Genomic DNA, 23,094 nt, shown 5'->3' with positions numbered 1-23,094 from the left:
TCCCTCTTCCAAAATTCTCGCTCCAATTAAGCGTTTGGATAGTAAGGTATTTTAAGATATTTTGTAAATAGTAATAAAATAATAATAATAAAATAATAATAGAATATTGAACATTAGTAAAAATAATAATAAAATAATAAATAACAGTGAGGTATTCTCAAAATACCTGAGAATACGGCCTTGACACCCAAACTAGTTCGTCTCATCTCTTCTCATCTTATCTAATCATTATAAATTTTACAAAATTTCAAACAAAATATAGTAAACAATTTGATCAACTTTTTCAAATTTTAAAATAAAAATAATATTAAAAAATTATATTCTAACAATATTTTATTCAACTTTCAATTTTCATCTCATCTCATCTCAACTCATTATACAAACATCTCCATAAGGCCTGATTTGTTTTCACAAACCTTCTCATCAATGGCGGAACCAGAAATTTTTTTGTGGGGGATCAACTTTTCTTTCGTGTGACACATTTATATAAAATAAAAAAGAGATTAAAAAAAACATGATAACTATATATAAAACTATATCTTGATAATTTGCTACATACGCATAAAAATAAAATTCTAAAAACACAACTTAATATACGTTTCATATTTATGATGATCATAGTACTTCATAGAATAATATTCATCCATTATTATTTTTGTAATGAAATATTTAGAATTTATTTTTTTCATAGAATCTGTCAATTGATATTTTAGAAGGCAATCTTTCATTCTAGTGTATAATCTAGTTTATTAAGTTTCATCTAAAATCTAGATATTTTCATGTCACATTAAATATATAATGATATAATTAAGACCTTAAATATATTTTTTCTTGCTCAATGAAGTTTAGAGGATAAAATCTCTCAACTATTTTTCATATAGATCATTAACCTTATATAATTTTTCTTGTATTTTCACTTTGGATTCCATATTAAGAAGTCTAATATCTTATAACAAAAAACTTTGGGAACCATGTTAATAATTTTATTATTTCTCCTAAACTTAGTTTAAATTAATCTTAGTGAGGCCACATCCTTGAAAATAGATAATACATAAAAATTATACAAAATTTTTAGACTAAAGGAAAAAAAATTGAAGAGAAATATTTTTAGGTATATTGAAATTTTAGAAAATTCTAGAGAGCATATGGGAATTATAAATTTTTTTGGGGAGGGGGCATTCTCTATATTTATAGAATAATAAATAAAATTTAGGACCCCCCCTAACTAGCCCAACATGGGTCCGTCACTGCTTCTCATCTCATTATCTCATTTTTTTTTAAATTTCAAAATAAAATACAAAAAAAAAATTCAGGTTATTTTTTTAAATTTTAAAATAAAAATTATATTATAATAATATTTTATTCAACTTTCATCCCATCTCATATATAAAACCTTTGATCAAGGCCTAAAATGTAAACTGTTAGATCTTGTTGAAGTTATAGACTAGCTAGCCTTCTGTGTATATATCTCTTTATCCATGAAATCACAAGCTCTAAACATGACTTTGGAACAGATATGATCATCAGGTGCATGCATGCCGACCATGCAGGCCGCCAGGATCATACAAGTAATTATGATCATCAGTACTTAAAGTGTACATCATTGATCTGAAGAGTAATCATGCATAGATAGTACTAAAATCCACTAATCCATGACCACCTTACCTTTCCCTTTTTCGATCCGTAAAGAGATCGAACCAAAGCCCATTGGTATCACTAATTATAAACATCTAATTACCTCTATAATGATGTTAAGGAGTATCTTAATTATTATGGCTTGGAGAACTTTAGTTTATATATATAAATCATGTACATAATAATGTTCTTTATCTGAATATATAGGCCGCCAGGATTTTATGATCGATCATGATCAGTTCTAGTTGTTTACTAATTTTCAGCATAAACGTATATACAAAGAAAATTATTAAAATGGAAACAAACTATTTTACACAAATAATATGTGTGTGTGTATATATATATAGCTAGGAAATTACTTGTGTTTTGTACTTCAGTGGGTTAAGAACTGATCAGATTTCTAGCCACTCACCTCACCCTGCAGCTTTGTGTTGTAGAAGGGGAAAGGAGGGTCATGTGGTCACACTCATTTCATCAAAGTGGTTACCTGCATATTATCATCTGCGCATATTCGGATCGGAATGCAGACACTTCCCCCTTCCCTCCTCAAACCCTAATCTTCCTCAACAGCTTTTATTGGTTTCCAATTAAACTAGCTAGTTTTCTATAAAACTACTTGTTTCTTTCCGGGTCCCCTCATAATTTCCTGCTTGGCGTAGGCACTACTAAATTCACTTTTTTCTCGTTATATTAGCTTACCTTTCTCTCACCATCTCTTCACAACCTGATCTCTTTGGATCCCAGACCCTCTCTCTCTCTCTCTCTCTCTCTCTCTCTCTCTCTCTCTCTCTCTCTCTGCCCAAAACTTTCTATATATAAGACCTTTAAGTGTTTACTGTTGTGATACATAGCCCAGTTCTAAAGCAGGAGGGCATTGAAAGAGAATAAAAGCATTTTGCTTTCTCCTTGGTGTTCTGCAATTTGCAAGAGCTTGATATCTTTTTTCGTTTGCTTTCTTTCTTCCTTCTTGAGTAGACAAGTTTTCTTTGACTGCTTACGGAACATGTCGACCTGCATCGATGTTGCGCCTGAGCAACTCTGCTACATCCCCTGCAACTTTTGCAACATCGTTCTTGCGGTATCTCTTATCTGAGAACTCTTTTCTTCTCCGGGAGATCTGCTTTTTCTCTCTTATGGATTCCCAATGATCAATATTATATCAATATATATATGTGTGTGTATATCTATATATATATATATATATATATATATATAGTAACATATGTTTGTTTGTATGTGTGGTTTCTTTCTCATATCATATCTGGGGAGAAAGAACAATTTAAGATCCGAAGAAAATTAAGCTAGTTCTCCTTTTCTGATCGGGTCGTGATGTTATTAAACAGAACTCAGTTAATTTATTTATGGGTTTCCTATTGTCCTACAGTCAGGTCTCCATCGTCGGGCTTTTCTTTTTCTTTTGCAGTCAAAGAAAAGTCATGCCTGATCAATTGCTCAAGACCACAGGAGAGAGAGAGAGAGAGAGAGAGAGAGAGAGTAGTTTACGGTGTTTTATTTTAGTATTTTAAAGCGTCAAAACAAGCATTTGATGATAAACTGACGAGGACAAGTAATCGATCTCCAATTGATTTCTTCTTCTGTTTGTAACTTACCTTTCCATTACAAAAGACACTGCACCACCATGGGTACTGTGCAAACCAAACTTCTTTAGCTGAAGGGGAAAGTACTAAAAAATGAAGCTCTCTGTTGAATTATCTGATCTTGAACCCTCCCGGCCTAACACAGACCTTGTAAACAACTATGCCTCCTAGCTGCTCCCTCAGCAAATAAATTTTGGAATCTCGATCTTCAAGGCCAAAACAATTTTAGAACACTCCTCTATTTACCAAAGAAATTAAGGACCCCGGCCTTTTCAAGACTTAGGAGCTGCGCTCACAATCTGTTTCATTTTATACGTTCTTTGAATTTCTTGAATTCATTTTTGCGTTGATATTGAACAATGTCTAAAGTGGTTTTTTGGGGGGAGTTGTGCAGGTAAGCGTTCCATGCAGCAGTCTCTTTGACATCGTAACGGTCCGCTGCGGGCACTGCACCAATCTATGGTCCGTGAACATGGCCGCTGCGTTTCAGTCACTGTCATGGCAAGATGTTCAGGTGCTAGCTATTGCTTTTAATATCGGCACAAACACACAAGTTTCAGCTTATTTTTAGGGCGCCGTTGATAGCCCTCTGAAACCTAAGGCCTCTGGCCGGGTCTCAGTACTTCTTTTTGAGATGATCGAAGCCTTCAGGATTAATCCTTGTGCTATATATATGGATCGAGCATTTCAAGGCATCTTTTCTCTGTGAGGTGGTTGGTTGCAGTACTGAAACCCTAGCAATCAGCCGCCATAACCAAAACCTACTGGTTTTGCTTTTTTTATAGAGTCGTCAGAACCTGTGCGCGCTGACCCCCAATCAAGGCCGAGCATTTTCTATGCTAGCTGAAGGAATTTAAAAAAAAATAAAAATAAATTATTGAGCCGCTTTTTAAAAAATATGCTACCTCGATTTGATTGACAAGTAGGGTTCTTAGGTTTAATGATTTCTTTTCATGATGAGCTTTGTCTTCTGCGATTGAAACATGGTGTTTTCAGATCCCTGAAAGCCCCCATCTTACGACTGCCAATCTGGGTTTTATATGCTTTCCTTCAAATTCTAACTGATTCAGTATTTCAATGATGGTTTCCTCCCTCACTCTCTCTCTCTCTCTCTCTGAGATCTGTAAATACATCATTTTCCATGCTACAAAGATGAGCTACTTCCTTCCTTGATTAGATCTAGTAGTACTGGCTTTGGCTTACTTTCATTCCTCTTTGTTATTGATTTCCTTAATTTCCCTTTTCGGAACTCTTATATATAATAGGCACAGAATAACAACGCCACACCAGATTACAAGATTCATGAGTCGGGCTCATCTTCCAAATGCAACATGAGCAAGGTTGCAATGCGAGCACAGGTCACGAATGCCGCCACTCAGGAAAGGGTAGTGAATCGACGTACGTGAGCCACCCATTATACATTATTTCTAGTACCATATATATATATATATAATCATGATCAATATATAATATTTCCCCTTAATTAGTTTTTATTTATAATTTATATCTTTTGATATATATATATATAAAACTTTTAATTAATTAATTTCTTTGATGAATGAGCTGTTATTTTCCCATTTCAGCTCCCGAGAAGAGGCAGCGAGTACCATCTGCATACAATCAGTTTATAAAGTAACAAATCTCTATTAATATAAATCAATATTAATGTTGTATTTGGACATATCTCAATTTTATCCGTTGGGTATATAAATTACTCTCCCATGTGATCTCATTCAATACAAAAACATTGTATGTAGAGAGGAGATCCAGAGGATCAAAGCCAGTAATCCTGACATTAGCCACAGGGAAGCCTTTAGCACTGCTGCAAAAAATGTAAGCGTTGGGGGCCGCTATCTAGCTAGCTAGCTAGCTTGATCTATAGATCATCAAACTTATATTATCTCTTCTTCTTTCTTTCTTTCCTTTTTTTTTTTTTTTTTTTTTTTTAATTTTTTTTCTCGATCTGATCATGTACTAATTAATTATCTGCATGTACATTAATGAAACTTCGATCTTTTCGGTAGTGGGCACACTTCCCTCATATTCATTTCGGGTTGATGTTGGAGACCAACAATCAAGCTAAGGCGCTGGACAATGTAAGTTTTGTAAAAGGAAAAGAAAAACAAAATTGGGTATATAAACTTGCCTGCTCTACAATATTACGCTTTCCAGAGAACATATTAAAGTCCCGTTTGGTTGTTGAACTCAACTCAATTTAGTCTAATTATCGACTTTATTTCGGTTCATTTGTTGCTATACATTGAACATTACTGATCAATTCCATTAAAATCCTAAAAGTCACTCTAATTAAGCATGCTTTTTGAACCCTCTTTAGTAAGCACGCACGTACGTACGGGTGCTAATTAATTAGTACAAAACCACCCTCTTTACCATGATATAGTACATTATTATACGTACTACGTACCATTAATAATGATCATGATATTTGATGCATGTTAATGCATGCAGTATGATCTTGTTCGTGTCGTGTTATACATACACGACTTGCTTAATTTGCTGATTCATAATTTCTTTCTTGATATTGATGAACAGGGTTCTCATGGGAAGCATTTAATGTCAAGGGCTGGATCACTACTGAATAAATGAAGGCTGTCTGCATGATTCAGCTTCCAGAGAAGATCGATCAGTACTTGCTCGTGTATGGATGTGATCATCCACGTAATTCTCGTTCTTGATCTTCAAGTAAACAAAAACCCTGATACTTGATTTCTTGTGCTTTTAAGGACAGCTCAATATTATATTATATATATATATATTTGTGACTATTTGTGTAGTGATTTTATTTACAAGACTACTTGAGCAACTGACGAAGCCAAATTTGAAGATTTATCATTAAATTTCTTGATCATTTTATAATTTATAGCTAGCTAGCTATAATTTTATTTATATATATATATATATATATATATATATATATATCTTCTTCTTCATATTAATGGTAGAAGTACGTACGTTAATTACGTACTACCACCAATGTGATCATTATTAATTACATGCATGTCATTGATGTTCATTTGGGAATTAGAGTACAATTGATCATGCTACAAGAAAAATAGATTTTTATGATTAATTTATTGTAATTAAAAGATTATTCGCAACTAATTTTAGTTATAAATAATTATTTCACTGAAATTAAATGATTGCAAATAAATAATTTTCTTATAGAGATATATATATATATATATATTTATATATATCAGAAGAGTAGTATAAACAGCAACCTGCTACTAATTATTATTTTACAAGGGTTGTGATCAAAATTATAGGCGAACGTATAGGTAAAAGCTGCAAGGAGAAATATAAATATATATATGTACAAGTACTCATGTTGTGGTGCAACTTCAATATTCGACCGAATCACCGATCATGATATAATGCCTAGCTAGCTTCCAGTTTCTATATAATTAGGCAATTAAGCACCAAGTAATTTGTATTGCTCTTTTTGTTTTGATGTGTGAAGAATATTATTGTCTAAGTAGAGGCATATAAAATCCAGCTCATTGTAAGATCTTTTATAACTAGTTATTTGCGATAAAAATAACTTATTTTTACAGAAAATATATAACTGACCACAAATAAGCAATTTTGTTGCAGTACATATTCTTCGTAGTATTTGTTCTAAGATTTTAATGAAGTGCAAAATAAATAATAAACATTATTCCTATATATATATTATACATATATAGGAATAACATGAAGAGAACATGAATCTATGAGTTATTGTACTCCATTAACTTATGGGGGTTACTCCCCAAGTTCTATTTTGAGTGTGTTTAAATGATACCTTGCTATGAGGGAAAAAAAAGGCAAGTAAAACATAATGATTTTCCACAAGATACTTGCATTTGCATATATCTTCACTTGGACCATTTGAATGATGTTGAGTTAAAGCTGGGAAAGAAAGAGGGAAAAACAAAGAAAAAGAAATATGTTTACTTTTTTTCTTTCAAAAAAGTAAATATCTAAGAAAAGACTTTTTCTGTCCAAGCATATAATATAGAGATAACTCATAAATTTACCACAACCTCTGTGAAAAGGAGTTCTTGGACCACCATTTTGGCTTTAGGGTATTAATCATATATGATCTCAACATTCAGAGAATCCTCTACGATAGCACTAAAGGTAGAGCAATCACTTTTGTAGACAGCTCCAATTGCTACAAACTTCGATTTTATCGATCGACTGTACGTACTGGACATGAAATATAAATGCATGGTCCAAGTTGCTTAATTAATTATTAATTTCTGTATATTTCTCTTGGCATGCACTAATTGAGATGCAAGAAAAATGTCTTGATCATAAAGAATGGTCAAAAGAGGTGAAGTAGTTTTTTATATTCTGATGCAGTCTTTGGGAAATAAACAAGGCATCATTCACGAATAAGAAGAAGAAGATGATGATGATGATGATGATGATACACACATTAAGAAAAAGAACCTAAACCAAGGGATATATACTGGGTATAGAATGCAAAGAAAGCAAGCTGCTCTAATATGGTAATCATTAACATCCTCGGGATCTGCAAGTGGATATATACTGGGTATAGAATGCAAGCTGGCATTTTATATATATATATTTTTATAAAGAAAGAAAAAGAAAAATAGAGTAATATGGCTTCGATCTGCTCATGAGGCTGATCACTGATGCTTCTGCAGCATGCCATGCTGACAATTAGAATCTGAAACGTCAAATTCATGTCTGTTAACCATTCAAAACATTTCAATGTCATTTCATGACCTCTGACTTCCCAGAGACAGAGGCAGAGCCCCCTTCCCTTCCGCACTCGCTCACCTTGGAGTTTGGATCACTTCAGAGGTAGGACTCTCTCTCTCTCTCTCTCTCTCTCACTCTCACTCAAAGACACAGCACAAACAGACAGCATTAAAAAGCAAAAAAGAAAGATAAGGAAAAACCTATCCTCCCCCTCTTAAGGATATTGTTGGTAGAGGTGCGATACAATAATCTAAGTGGGTCCATGTATATCATAATGCCATGCAACTTTGAGAGATGGGGAGGGGGCCGGGGTCCTTCTTAGCTAGCTAGCTTGAAAGGGATCGGATCAGTTCTTTGTTTACCAGATTGAAGCAACATGTGATTCCTACAGCACATGTTCTGTGGGAAAATGCTTTGCTCATCATCTTGATACTCCAAATTTCGTGATCATAAACAGCACCACGTGGTGTCTCACTCATCCAATCGAACTAGAAATCCCTTGTCATTGCAGTACTAGCACTAAGACACAACAAACAATCAAAATTTTTCTAATTAAGGTAGTAATTGCCTTTTGGTATTCTTCCATATAAAAAAAAGTTATCAATAAAATTAGAAGTATCTTTTCTCTTTTTTAAAAAAAATATATCCGAATTTTAAAAAATTTGTAATTAAATACTTTTGTCCTATTTTCATTAGAAATTAACAGAGGATATTATGACATGTATAGTCCATGTCATTAGTTGATACATGGCATGAGTATATCACATCAGCCAATCAAAGACCAGCACATGACATGGGAATCAAAGACTGACACGTAACAATCTAACATGTAGGAGATTGATAAAGATATCTAATTGCAAATTCTTTTAATTAGTTCAATTATTAATTTTATGAAAAATTAAAAATCCAAGCATCATTATGTTAAAACATGAAAAATCCAAATATTGATTTTGCAATCGACACATTTTATATAGAAAATGGCTATACATTATCCTGTAACCGCAACACACCTCACATGATTTTTTTTTTTTTTAACTCAATACATTAAGTTTGATGCGGCTACAAGTTGATATAAATAATTTTTCTTTTATATAAAATCAGTGATATTATTTACAATTATGGTATGTACCATACCACTTAAAACCTGCAAGCGAAAAGGAGGCCATATTATTGTTGTTGAGTAATGCTATATCTTTACTACACTCTCATTTACTATATAAAATATGACACATTTATTACTATTAAACGATAAAAAATCATCTTTTATTATCCAATAAAAATAAATCTACCACATCTTACATAATGGCAAGAAAAATAGTGTATAAATAAATTTTCCTTCTACTAATACCTAATTAGGGTGCTAAACAATATTAAGAAAAGAATTAAACATTAAGACAAGACTAATTAAAACCTTATGATAGCAGCTTGTATTTAACATTACTCGAGGCCTCGTTTGTATTCGTAACCCATCTCAACACATCTCATCTCATCATTATAACTTTCTCAAATTTCCACACAAAATATAATAAACAATTTAACTTTTTCAAATTTTAAAACTATTTTCCTAAATTTTCACAAAATATAATAAATAATTTAACTTTTATTCTACCATTCACAAACCATCTCAACCCATCTCAACTTATTATGCGTATCTTGCCGTCTATAGAAGTCACTCCTATGTAATTTACTGGATCATGATCAGAGCGATTGCGCCTGAATTTGGGACTAATGCTTAAAATGTGATTTATCCATTAAAAACTCGTAATAAATTAATAATGCAAAGCGCTGCTCAAACCTAAATCCCACCAGTGTACGTGTCTCATGGAAACCAAGGAACAGAGTATTATTGGAGGATGAAATGTGCCATTTTCTGCTTTAAGCAGCTTTTCCACCTCATTCCCCACTAAAGGTACAACCGATTTCAGTACAATCTATCCGAAAACGAAAAACACAAAAAATAAACAGATCCCAGAAAGGAAATGAATAGAAGGGAAAAAAAAAAAACAGTTTCAGTTCGTAGCAGACAGCATCTTTCCAAACGAACCGAAAGATAACCTTGTATTCTCATCTGAACCAAAGCTGAACTTAATACCCAAAGCATCTTCCTGAATATTGGCACTGCTTGTAGAAGGAACGGAAAAAACAAGGGCAGGAGTGGACCTTTTCGAGCCAAAACTATATGGAGGAACTGCAAGTCCCTCTTTCGGCTGCTGCTGACCATCGGCTGAGAACATGATGGTCGGTGTTGGTGGCTCTACTACGGAAGAAGAAACCGGGAATGTAAAAGCAGAACTGGCCGCATCAGAAGAAAATGGCCATCTTGAGACAGGCTTGCTAATAGTTATTGAAGGCAAGATTGGTTTAGTCCCCGAAGAAGCTGAACTTCCTCTGTTTACAGCACCAGTAGCTCCAGAGGTACTCTCCTGAGGTGGAACCTTAAAATGAGAATGAGAGTTCCATCCATCTTCACTCCTTTGAGCGTAATTCATGTGGTCAATTTGTTCTCTGTTCTTAAAAGAATTAAACTCTCCAAACTTTGGTAAGCTACTATGTTTATCTGACACGATGTTGGTGACATCAGAAGACTCAGGTTTCTTCCATTTAGCAGCAAGCTCTAATTCAAGAGACTTATCTCTAGGAGTCGGTGGATTTCTATCAAGATGCTCCAAAATCTTCCTAGCCATCTGGGTAGCATGTGGATGTACGGTCGGAACACCCACCTCAGAGCTGTGTGGCTTACCGTATGATGACTCAGACTTTGAAGTTTCACTTGTTCCTCCAAGTTCCATATTTTTCTTGACAGAAGGCAAGAAGCCTTCAGAGGCATTGGAATTTCCCGCCTGTGAAGGACCATCTAAGGGAGTATGAAAATATACAGATCCTCTTGAAGAAGATTTTGCAAGAGGTTTTTGACTTATCCTACGTATGGGCCCCACTGATCCATAACCATTATCTGCATCACTCCTTTTCACCTATGCATTCAAGTAATAAGAAGTAAATTGATCAATTCAACACAATTTTGACAATAATTCAATTTTGCCAATTTAGAATATTCGACTTTCCAGATGCATATCAAGTGAAGGGCATGCAGGATTCATCTTTTAAACAAAAAAAAAATTAGTGTAACATTTAGGATTCGTTTGGATTCGTAAGTCATCTCAGCTCATCTCAACTCATATCAGCTCATCTCAACTCATCTTAACTCATCTCACTACTATTCAGCAACTTTAACTCATAAATCTCACTACTATTCACAACTCATCTCATTACTATTCACAATCCATCTCAACTCATCTCAAGTCATCTTCGAATCCAAACGTCTCCTTAACCTTTTAATGTAGGCTTCGTCCAAATCACATCAAAATATGATGTTTCACAAGTTGATAAATATTTACTTGTACTACACAATCAATCTGTCACACCAGCATATTAATTGAAGGGAAAGACACCCTAGATCACTCTCAGGATAGACAATTTAAAGGAATCATAAGATTATGTAGATAAAATAAGGTCAAGAACATAGGAAAGTGTTGATTAAATAGCTAAGTGACCAAGTTGTGGGAGTATGTATGGACCTGATCCAGACCATTTCTGAGATATTTCCATCACTAAATTGGGCCTTAGGTCCCACATTTTATTTTTTCTTAAATTAGATCTATATAGATTTGCGTTTCAATAATAAAAATTACATTTCCAACAAAAATAAATAAATTCTATAAGACGATTAGATGAAATATTTTAGAGGATGTACCATCCTAAAATGATCAGCAAGACAAAAGAAGAGACAGCTGACAAAGTGAAACGGATGGATGAATGTTTGGGACCTGTTCATCCCTGAAGCACTCGGAAAACTGCTAGAGGGGCAGACATGAAGTCCCAGGTCCCACATATTTCAGTAATAAATCTCAAACATACAGGACACTTCCAGCTGATATCATTGAGTTGATCTTGTTCCCAACATACCCAAGCCATGCAGATAACCATTAAGCAAGAACAAAATAGAATGCTACGAGATAACTAGAAAGTCATGATGCCAACTCAATAAAGAAACACCAGGAGAAAATGTATGCATGGTCTATTTTAGAGCACATCTATGAATTATATTAAATCATCTTGATAGAGATTCCTCTATCACATGAACAGTGAACAAGGGTACGGGTTGTTTGGAAGACAGACCACAAGAAGTTTAAGTGCTTAAATACTTGCAGGACATCGTGTGCTCACTATTTCGTAAACAAGGATGACTCAACAGAGTATTTTCCTTGTTGCCACTAAAAGAGAAAATCATCAAGAATATAATCCAGATCACATTTCATAACATTAAAAAGAACCATCAATGCAGGAAAAAAAAATATTACAACGTCAAGGCATGCAATTACTAGGATTCTGCATAGAAAAGCAAATTACCAGGATTATAAGATAAAAAAAAGTACCTGCCCATATATAGGAGTATGTGGTTGTTGCAGGGGAGTAGACGAAACGTTCACAGCCCTATTGCCATCACCCCGTAATTGAGTGATCTGATGGCATAGAAGGGGTATAAAATGATAATACCAAATGGAAAAAAGCACATAATCCCATATGCACATAAGAATGTCTTAATAAATCACTCATAAAATTAAGAAATTCAATTTTACTTACCCTAGTCTTGGACTTTGAAAAAATAGTTCTAGAATAGGGGGTTCGGGGAAAGTTATGAAGCCCAAATCTGCTTCTTTGACTTTGTGGGGTTGAATAATCATGTCGATCAAGTGCCATGGAACCAGGCCAGCATGTAGGTGGCTTAGGTGAAGGTGATGGGATAAATGGTTTTGCAGTAGATTCATCACCATGTAGTAATGTTATTTCATCTTCTGATGTTGTATTCTTAAAACCAAGGCTGATTTCTGACGCTCTGTTCCCCATGTATGCTCTAGCAATTTCAACTGGTGAAGCACCGACTTCATCTCGAACCTGCAAAATTTCATATAAAATAACTATATCATCAAGACATATCAGAACATGGTGATGAGCAACATATATTAAATTCAAAAGCACCCTATGAAACATAATAGACAAATGAGATATGTACTTAGGCCTCGTTTGGATATCAGATGAGAAATCCGTGAATAGTAGTGAGTTGGTTTCTGAATAATTGTGAAATAGTTTGAATTAAGATTTTTATTGGGTTTTGGGAATGGAGAGAGAAAAAGTTGAATAAAAATATTGTTAAAATATAATTTTTTAATATTATTTTTGTTTTAAAATTTAAAAAAACTGAATTGTTGTTTGAAAAATTTGTAATGATTAGTAATGATCAAATGAAAAAGTATGAAAGAGAAATTAAAAAGTGTTTGTGTTTGAGTGGTGTTTGAATGTTGAGATGAGACCAACTGCTTATCCAAACGGGGCCTTAATATTTTTTTTATTATTTTTATCTTTTTTTTTATTTTTTATTTATGTCGTGAAACCTCTCCAATGCAGGGCCCTTAGGACCCACCCCTATAAAGTAAATCTCAGTCTCGTGCACCGCACCCTCGGAAGTTTCCCTACATGGAGCTGGTTAAATCGCTCGCTTTTCACCAGGGGGTGTAACCTCAAAGGATTGTTTGCACCCATGAGGTGTTGAACCTTGGACCTTGAAGGGAGTGATACCCCACGACCAAGGCCTTCACCACTTGGGCCAACCCCTTGGGGTTCACGGTGCCTTAATGTTATGAAGAAAATTCTAAATTTTCCTTTAGGAAAATTATAGGACAAGTAAGAAATGCTATCAAAGGCCCTTATAGGATAATTAAAAGCATTTAGAGACTTCTGTTACCTTCTAAAGTTTTCATATTGCTATTTCTAACACAAAAAAGTTTATGAAGCCTATTGTTTCCATCTTTGTAAAAAAAAAGACTAAGAATAGATAGATACAAGCCTAAGGTTCCTTTATGAGCAAAGAAAACAAGGAATAAGGAGATTAAAGAATATAGGAAAGAGGAAATTGACCTAAAGCATAAAAGCCTGCACAAGGAAGAAAGATCTACCCTTTAAATTGCTATAGATATATAACTACTCTCTCAGCTACTTCACATCCTCATTTGTCAACTCAACAACTATGTATAGTCCACTCTCATCTATATGCCCAAAGCATAAAAATCCACTCATTAGGGATAACACTGCAAATTTATAACCCCTCTCTAAACCATAGCCCATCCTAATTGCCAAACTGAACAATCACTGATATTATACCCTCATCAAATTCAAAAGAAGGGGCATGATATAACTAGATATTCATCTAAAATAGATATCAAGACCACTTTTTTTAATATAAGTAGATATAAAAACATACTGCATCTTATAAGCATAAAGGACTCAATCTCAATCATTAGATGAGACATCTCCAAAATAGGAATTTCACGAAGCCCTCAAAGAAGGGTAAACATCTTAGCCCTACAAGGATCTTACATTGCAACAGGTATAAAGAAGCCATGACAACATCTTGCTACGTGACACAAATGTTCCCATCCCAATTTGCAAGGATTACAAAGAGCGCTAACATTAATGCCCAAAAAGAAACCTATCATTGCAATAGAAAATGGAGGAAAAAGGATTAATTTTTTCTTCCCCTTTAATTTAGAACAAGACCAAAAGTTAACAGAAGAACAAGACAGGTTCCCGCTTAATTTAGAAAAAGAAATAGGAATCCATGGGCATTTGAAAGAACAAGACTATTATAAACAACATTTTGCAAAAGAAAAAGATGACATTCGAACAACAAACTTGTCTTTTATAAACAACCACTCTATTAGCAGAATTAGATCTCTATCACCTTCTAAGAGGATTCCAAAGAGTTGACTACAAACAAGGCCCCGATTTTGCAAACAACTTTTTAATTTAGAACCATTAAAACTGACCGAGCCATTTATGATTGAGAATCAGGCTTCAAGTTTCTCATTTCCCCAACTTAACAATACGCTACATATCTTGAAATACAATACAAATCAGGGACCTGCGCCTATGTGCTTTCATTCGGTTATCCATTGTATCTACAGCATCTTTTTAAGGAGCTACCTGTTACATGGACCCTATAAAAACCTATCACACGAAGTTTCAATGGTGGGCTAGAATATTGAACCTAATATGACAGCGAGTAAGTAGGTAATCAACCCCTAATTCTTCAGAAACATATACTAAACAGTTGCAACATAAAAACTATTTATGATATGTCTTGTGAGTGTTAGTGTGTGTGTGTGTGTGTGTGTGTGTGTGTGTGAGAGAGAGAGAGAGAGAGAGAGAGAGAGAGAGAGAGTGTGTGTCATTGTTGTACACATTCTTCTTTTACTCTAATCTTCAGAAAACTCCCACAAGATAATCAGTTTCTTTTTCCCCTCACAAGACTTATTTCCTAATTTCTTTTCCTACTTTACAACTTGAAGACATTTTGTCCCTTATATCTCATCACAATCCCTAATTCTCAAATAATGCTTGGGGTAGTTTGGGTAAATTGACTTACAAAGCTTTTTATTCACACTTAATGCATAGTATATCCATAAACAACCACCCTTTTTGTGAGCACCATTAGTTCTATTCTGCCTCTATTCACGTAATTCTATCTCTGTGCAGCTATTCCTTCCAAATAAGGATGTAGGTTATGGCTTATTTTACTTCAAAGAATATGTGCAAAGTAAAAAATACAAAAAATAAATCATGCCTGAATAAAAAAAATATACATATATATTTTCCATTCACAACATGCCATCAAGCTGCACCCAAAAATACGAACCAGCAATAAAGAAATCTAAGCAGAATTAGTACAAAAGGCCACCTTTCCAAGTTTGTAGGCCAATTAAGTTTTATTCTACAGCCCATCACTGATTCAAAAGCCAGGTTGACAGCTGTGAATTCCTCTACACAGCGGGCAGGAGGAGGATTAAACTTACCCAAAGGGCTCGCTTTGAATCTTTTTCTTCATGTGAAGTTTTGGGAGTTTCACATGTTGCTACAAGACCTGCAGGGTCTCTTCCAGAAGTCGTGTGTGGATTACGATCAACAGCCCTAGAGTGTAAGATCTCCATCAAATGATTAACTTCATCCCTGCATGGTAATGGGAGTAGAATTAAGAAAGGGCTATAATAATGCTAATAATTACCGGCCCATTTGCCCTAGAAACGAAGAACTTGCAACCTTCAGCACACAACACAGAAAATTTCCTTAGTTAATAGCAAGGAGACTTGATAAAACAAAACATTGTTCTGGGATCAGAAGCAGGTTCATTCATTGGAAGCAACCATTTTCTATACAATACAATTAAATAAGATGAACGGTAATTTTGATCTACCTAGAAAATTTTTTCCCATTCAACAGCCTTTCAATTTCAGAAAGCCCCATATCATCAGAAAGGTCGGCTTTTAAGTCTTTTTTGTGCCCATCAAAGTCAGAACAACTATTCGATCTATCTTCTGCTCCACTAGGACCTGCTACTATGGTTGATCTGGATAATGCAAGCTGCAAGAGATAGGGACAAGGTCACTTATCTAAAAAATAGATACAGCTAAATCAAGAATAATTCAGATGTGTAAATGGAAACTTTAACCTAATTAAAGCCCTCTAAACATGCTATCAAGTATTGAATAAAAATGAGATCAAGGCTACTAACAGTTTTAACCAAAAAAAGGACAGAATCCTTACATTTAATGTGCATTTGCCACCATCACGATCATCATCTTGTTCAAATTCTGAGTTCAATTTTTCTGATTCAAAAAGATCTCATTAATAACTAAGATGAAATTATTTGAACAAAGTTCAGCATTTCCATCCAAGCAAGCATTCAAACATTATACTTGTGTGTGTGTGTGTGTGTGTGTAAAGCAAGCATTCAAACATATGGGCTAAGAGTCCTGCTTCAGACACAAACGGCATGCACAGAATGTACACGGAAAAAGGCAAAATAAATTTACTGTTCATTACTGCTCACATGAACAGAAATTCCTTTTTATTTTTGGCCTTAGTCTGTGTACATCTCGTGCATTCAGTCTGTGTACAAAGCATTTCTCCACGGGCTAAATACACACCCCAAGTCTGTTTAATCCAGCCTCTTTTTAGCCACTTGCCAACCCACGCCTGCTAAATAGTCAATCACTACACAGGAGACAGGACTTAGCCATCTCAACAAATTGTACTTCATGACAGGTATAAAAATTATAATACATAAAAAGAACTCAGATTTGTGTGCTTGGTTAAATGATCAACATATAAAAGTTGGGCATAATATAGAACTATAAAGCACATAATCTACTTAATCCCAATTCAAAGTGAAAAGGCATGTCATTGTAACACCCCAAGAGAAGGCCCAAACCACATTTGGACCCTACTCCAAAAGGATTAGTTAATGGTACAATTGGAGCCCCATTGGAACTATTATAAAGAGCAAAAATTTCTCCCTCCCAAGTAATGTGAGCTTTTATACATCACCTACACTCATCAGTCAATATGGGGTATCACAGTCTTCCCCCTTTAAATTCCCGAATTTCTCGTCAGGTCATTCCATCATAGGTGACACAGCTCAAGTCCCACATTTTTGTTGGATTTGGCTTTAATACTATTTGTAATGCCCCAAGAGAAGGGCCAAGCCACATTTGAGCTCTACTCCAAAAGGACTAGTCAATAGTACAATTGGAGCCCCATTGGAACCATTATAAAGAGAAAGAGTTTCTCCTTTCCAAGCAATGTGTGATCTCATATACCACATACACTAATCATTCAGTACGAGACATCACACTCATCCAACCCAAGTAGTTGAATTAGTCAATATCAAGTTAAAAGAAGAGAAACACTAAAGCCTCATTTTTTTTTAGATGAGTTGAGATGAAAGTTAAATAAAATATTGTTAGAATATATATTTTTAATATTATTTTTGTTTTGGGATTTGAAAAATTTGAATTGTTTATTTTATTTTGTGTAGAAGTTTGAGAAAGTTGTAATGATGATATGAGTTGAGATAAACTGTGAAAACAAACGAGGCCTAAGAAAGAGTAAAGCTATAATGGAAATTTGGAAAAGATGAATTCATCAAAAGCTCTTTCCAGCAAAATAGTGAGAACCATAATGACGTGAATAAGTTGGAGCCCTATTAAGGATCTTCACTTTTCACAAGCTGTTTTATTCTTTTCCCACTGTTCCACATTCACCTGTCCAACAATCCAATACATATCCTCTAATGCCTTCTCATTTAAAATTGAAGCATCCCCCCACTGATTATTTTTTTGATCGGTAATCAAGAAATTTTATTAATAATAATAGGCAAAGCCCAAGTACACAGAGAGTATACATGAGAAGTACCTAACTAGAGTTTACAACTGAAAGTAGAAAGTCATGGACATTTAGTCCATTACAAACAATGGCCCCTACCCATGAAAACAATGTTTTAAAGAAAAAAACTTTCAGCTCCTCCATTGTTCTCTCGTGGTTTTCGAAACTTCTATCATTTCGCTCCACCAAATACACCAACACATACATATGGGGACCATTTTCTAGAAAGCATCCCAACTGATTATTCCCAAGGGGTGACCATAGCAATTCCAATGTAATCTCTCATAACCAATAGAATAATCCAAAATCCCAAAATTGCATTCATTGACCAGGGCCCATTAAGATGGAGGACCACAGATGCCAGAATTTTACGTTACAATACAAAGGGAAGAAGATTGCATATCAATTTCTCCTTTTTTTATAAAAAAAAAGTTCAAAAGTAGATTTTTTTTTATCAGTAAATAAGAGCTTCATTAAAGATTGGGCATTGCCAAGTACATGGGAATATACAAGAATGACACCTATGCATGAGTGTCTAAAGATACAGGGAAATCATGTACGGTCATGCCATTAAAGTCTATTACAATCGACTAATGGAATAATGTATTAAGAAAAAAAGTTCTAAGCTCGGAAGTAGATTTAACAAGCACCATCCTTTTGTAAACATAATAGTACAACAAAAGACTGCAAAAAGACACCACCAGCTGGGGCTAGAAAAATCAAATTACAAACTCTTTCATAATTGGCAGATGCCTCCTCAGAGCTACTAGTTGTTATTCTATAATACCAATTTCAAGTTCCTATAATTAGCCACCAATATATATATATATACACACATTTATACATACATACATATATATAAATGCTAGGTTCTACTAATGTAAAATTAATACCTTCTCCAAGATGAAAAGGGTCAGCGAGTTAAATTACACAAAAAAAGAACTATATACCCAACCCCTAAAATATCCAGAACATAGCACAATCTCTGAGTGAATTAATTAGACTATGATCAGCAGCACCACCCCCAATATTATTTATGATTACTTGCATATATATGCGTGTGTGTGTATATACGGAGAGAGAGAGAGAGAGAGAGAGAGAGAGGGAGATTCAAGTTACACGATATAACTTCTAGGTAATGTTATACCACTTTACTAACTTCAAATGGAAATAATAATTTTACGATCCCACCCTTGTCCTATATGCTCACATCCAAGTTCGATTTGCTTAAATAAAATTAAACCTCAAAAGTATAAGATAATAGCTTATTAGCTTGTCAATTTGATCGAACGACCATTTTTTTTCTTATTAAGAATATTTTAGTATACCCAAAACAAGCTTGGAAAACCCAAAAACCAACAAACAGAACAAGAATTCCGAAGTCACAAAACCCTAATCTCTGATTATTAGATACAGAAAGAGAACTACGTAGTGAGAGAGAGAGAGAGAGAGAGCGAGAGAGAACAACTTACGAAGATCATGGACGGTGGAAGGAAGGGCATGAACCGCAGGTGGTTTGGAAAATAACAGAGGAAGAATTCGAGTTGCGCCGCTCGAAATAAGCCGGTAAGCCGGATCGACCAGCTTGGAGAGCCAGCGGCGGCCACCGTCTTGGTCTTGAGATTGGGATCGGTCTCTACCTTGGCTCGGCGGCGGCCGAGAGTACGGTGTAGAAGGCGGCTTCCGAGACGGCGGCTTCCTGACCTTACCTCCAGCGCCCCTCTCTTCGTCCCTAACCCCGTCAAGGACAGAAGATGACGTTGTCTTCCCATGGCTCTCCATCTCTCTCCCTGGTGCCCCTCTCGGCGACGCCGCTTTTCTGCTTCCCACCCTTCCCCTCTCTCAGTCTCCCTCGACGACGACTGGGTGTAGAGGTGCTATAAGAGCTCAGTCGGATTGTGGGGTCCACGAGCTGAGAGAGATCTTGAGGATCGTCCGTAGGGCAGCGCCGCGTGGAATTACGTACTCATATCACTCGTTTTAGAGCATTCTCATTAGATTAGTTAAAAGTTAAATCCAATGAGAATTTAACTATTAGATCATAAAATCCCTCACATTGAATTAGCTATATTTCAAATATTAACTACAGTAAAATCTAAACTAATTTTTAAATTTGGAACACACTATTCATTCATCAAATCATTTTTATATTATTTCTTTCTCTCTTCTTTTAATATCAATTATTTCTCTATCTATTTTAAATGATAATTGAAAAAATATAATTAGAATACAATTAGTAATTAATATATAATATTATGAATAGTAAAATATGATAAAATAAAATAAATTCATAATTAAAAAAAATTAAAAAATTTTCAAAATTATTAATTACTCATTACTATATAATGAATAAATGGATAATCCAATTTGAAGATTTGATGTGAATAGTCAAAGTTAAATTCATCTTATATTATTTTATTGTCATATAATGAAAAAATAGCTATTCCAATGTAGAAACTTATGTGAAAGTAATAGCTAAATGCTAAATTCATCTTGCATTCATAAAAAATGTACTTTAATTTAACTAATCCAATGAGAGTGCTCTTAGTTAGTTTTTAATCACACTAATGCACCATATCGGAAACGTAAGTGAATAGTTCGATCATATTTATGTTATTTAAAAGAAATTGGATAATTCTCTTAACGATAAAGGTAATTATTTAAATGATATTTATAATTATAGAATGTATAAATATCGTGTATTTTTTTAAATTAGTGAGTAAATTTAATATTTATATAAAAATTAATTTTATAAAGATAGATTTCATTCTTTTTAAAAAATGAGCGTGCAACGTTTACACAACTCATAATTATATTTAGCATTACTCAAATAAATAAGGTGAGTATGTTTTGCATACTTTTTTGAATTGAGATGAATTTAATAATTTGAGAGTTAGATGTTTAGATGTGAAATTCAGTTTAAAATTAGATTAAATTAAATTGATCTCAGTTCAGTTCAAATTTCAAATGGTGCCTAACAATTCTAAATTCTATTAACCCTAATCCGATTTGATAGTCTAGATATCTAAATTTCAAATTTTAATGCCAAAAAAATAGCAACACTTCGTGCACTGATGTGAAGGTTAAAAAGCCATTAACAACACTTGCAAGGAAAAAAATCGTCTATATATTACAACAAATCACACAAGCAACAAGAAAATAACAACACTTAAAAGGATACAAAATAACAACACTTCCATAGTTTTAATTCAACCAAAGCAAAACCAATGTTTCCTATTACCCTCTTTCTCTAGCTCTTATCTTAGAGGACTGCATCAAGTCCAGTTTGAATTTGGCATGGCTCTAATCTTTGCCCTGCTTCCTGCTCAATCTTATGTTGTTCTGTATGTTGGCTGCGAAATGTACCATCTTCTGTTGTATTGGCCAATGTTGTAGTCTTTTGATCAGAAAGAGGTCTTGGAAGGGATTTTTGAAGTGGCTTCTTAAAAGAACCGAGGGATGATTCTTTTGTAGCAGGATTTTGGGTAACCATCTCCTCTAGATTTAGATGGACTGATTGAGAACTGCGGTAGCCACTTAATTCGGAGGCCCTCATCGATGATGACCTCTTGTGGCAGCCTAACTTCGGAGACCTGGTTCTCGTTGGTGCATTCTGCATTGTCCAATGATTCCATAAGAAGGTAGAAAAGGCTTTGATATATGTATAGCAAAAGCTCCATAATAAGAAACTAGAAAAAGAAACTAAAAGCTTTGTTAAGAAAAGAAATGAAAAAGGGAACAATACTTGAATCGAATTGAAAAATCACCGCTTGTCTCAAAAACTTAAACCGGTACATATTGTATGAAATGACAATATTAAGGTGAAAACATTCACAGAATATGTATTGTACTCTTCTAGTTCTTCGCAACTAAACTCGGACTGTTAACATCTATACTCATTGTCCATAGAAAAGGGTCCAATGAAGCCGTTTCTATCAATTCCAAATTCAGTTTTTCTGCTCTTTTTTTAGGGGTTAGGGTTCGTAAGTTAGTCGCAAATTCATGATACTGCGAACTGGGAAAACCAAGATTTTCTTGCCGCTGTTACCAGAATAAACTACCTAACAACCTGATTATCAAGCCCATGAAAGAGTCATGATTAAGACTTTGTAATGAATCTGTTAACAAATGAACACAAAATAAAAAACAGGTAGGAATACTTTAATATGGTGTGGTAGTATAAATTTATAATCTCTAACATCACAAAGGAAGATGCTTTTCATTTGATCTTGTATTGGATTTCAGAGCTTTACGCTCATGACATGCACCTCAATTCACAGATGAAAACGATATTTGGGTTAAGTCCAGGCAGCAGAGGGCTAGAAGATGTATCAAATATGCAAAGTTTACGAGGCTCTGACTGGAGTTAACCAAGGTCCAAGACACTTCAAATAACTTACCTTCTTGAACTCCACCTTGGGTGGGGGAGGTTCATGATAGAAGCTTGGCATAGGGGTTGCCTTAAATGTTAAGCCCCTCCTTAGCACCTTTACTTCTACTTCCAGACTTGCCTGAAAACAATTGAGCATACTGTTACTATAAATTTAGATTTCAGTAACATGGCGAAGCCTGAAAAAATGCAAATTAACACGTATAATTGAATAGCAGTGAGTACTACCTTGGATTTCGCCTGCAAAGTACTTTGCTCCACTTCTTTTGCATGAATCTTTTCCTCAAGCTTCAAATGGAACTGCCCAACCAAAAGGACATGAACATAAAGTATATTAGTCATCCAATAAAGAAGCAGCAAATGTATAATCCAAAACATTATGTATCAGAATCACATTTTACCTCTATAATCCAACACTCTTTGTATTGCATTTCAATGGTTATTTATACATGTCTTTGTACA

At 34.4% G+C, this 23,094-nt stretch overlaps 2 protein-coding genes and 1 non-coding gene across 4 annotated transcripts; 1 reads left to right on the top strand and 2 right to left on the bottom strand.

Annotated features, from left to right (window-relative positions):
• Nucleotides 1-2,046: 2,046 nt before the first annotated feature.
• On the top strand, nt 2,047-6,044 carry LOC108995582 (axial regulator YABBY 5-like). Of its 2 annotated transcripts, none has more exons than XM_018971171.2 (7): nt 2,047-2,713; nt 3,628-3,747; nt 4,499-4,631; nt 4,817-4,865; nt 4,991-5,066; nt 5,258-5,329; nt 5,787-6,038. In XM_018971171.2, exons 1-7 carry the CDS (start codon nt 2,639-2,641, stop codon nt 5,838-5,840), a joined length of 579 nt encoding a protein of 192 aa, XP_018826716.1. In that variant the 5' UTR covers nt 2,047-2,638; the 3' UTR covers nt 5,841-6,038. The 2 variants fall into 2 exon arrangements, with proteins under 2 accessions (XP_018826716.1, XP_018826717.1); XM_018971172.2 differs by lacking the exon at nt 2,047-2,713 and adding an exon at nt 3,262-3,383 and having other exon boundaries at nt 5,787-6,044.
• Nucleotides 6,045-9,753: 3,709 nt separating this feature from the next.
• Nucleotides 9,754-20,112, bottom strand: LOC108995649 (nuclear pore complex protein NUP1). The gene is made up of 7 exons (XM_018971239.2): nt 19,715-20,112; nt 16,623-16,684; nt 16,273-16,439; nt 15,875-16,028; nt 12,609-12,920; nt 12,401-12,487; nt 9,754-10,939 (listed from the first exon to the last, which is right to left on the bottom strand). The coding sequence occupies exons 1-7, from the start codon at nt 20,022-20,024 to the stop codon at nt 9,977-9,979; spliced, it is 2,055 nt and encodes a 684-aa protein (XP_018826784.2). The 5' UTR covers nt 20,025-20,112; the 3' UTR covers nt 9,754-9,976.
• Nucleotides 11,711-11,810, bottom strand: LOC118344335. The gene has a single exon (XR_004798107.1). It is a non-coding gene; the product is annotated as a small nucleolar RNA snoR99 (small nucleolar RNA).
• Nucleotides 20,113-23,094: the final 2,982 nt, after the last annotated feature.

The sequence above is a fragment of the Juglans regia genome, chromosome 1 (assembly GCF_001411555.2).
Source record: "Juglans regia cultivar Chandler chromosome 1, Walnut 2.0, whole genome shotgun sequence".
NCBI classification, from domain to species: domain Eukaryota; kingdom Viridiplantae; phylum Streptophyta; class Magnoliopsida; order Fagales; family Juglandaceae; genus Juglans; species Juglans regia.
The sequence above is the reverse complement of the archived record's forward strand: the minus strand, read 5'-3'. Positions and strand labels throughout refer to the sequence as shown.

Excerpts from the sequence above, each read along its gene's own strand:
- LOC108995649 (XM_018971239.2), bottom strand. The coding sequence starts at position 20,024 with ATGGAGAGCCATGGGAAGACAACGTCATCTTCTGTCCTTGACGGGGTT. Across the intron at positions 16,029-16,272 it reads AATGGGAAAAAATTTTCTAG|GGATGAAGTTAATCATTTGA; the intron begins GTAGATCAAAAT and ends ATTACCATGCAG. Across the intron at positions 12,921-15,874 it reads ATTCAAAGCGAGCCCTTTGG|GTTCGAGATGAAGTCGGTGC; the intron begins GTAAGTTTAATC and ends GAAATTTTGCAG.
- LOC108995582 (XM_018971171.2), top strand. The coding sequence starts at position 2,639 with ATGTCGACCTGCATCGATGTTGCGCCTGAGCAACTCTGCTACATCCCC. Across the intron at positions 4,866-4,990 it reads GCATACAATCAGTTTATAAA|AGAGGAGATCCAGAGGATCA; the intron begins GTAACAAATCTC and ends CATTGTATGTAG. Across the intron at positions 5,330-5,786 it reads AAGCTAAGGCGCTGGACAAT|GGTTCTCATGGGAAGCATTT; the intron begins GTAAGTTTTGTA and ends ATTGATGAACAG.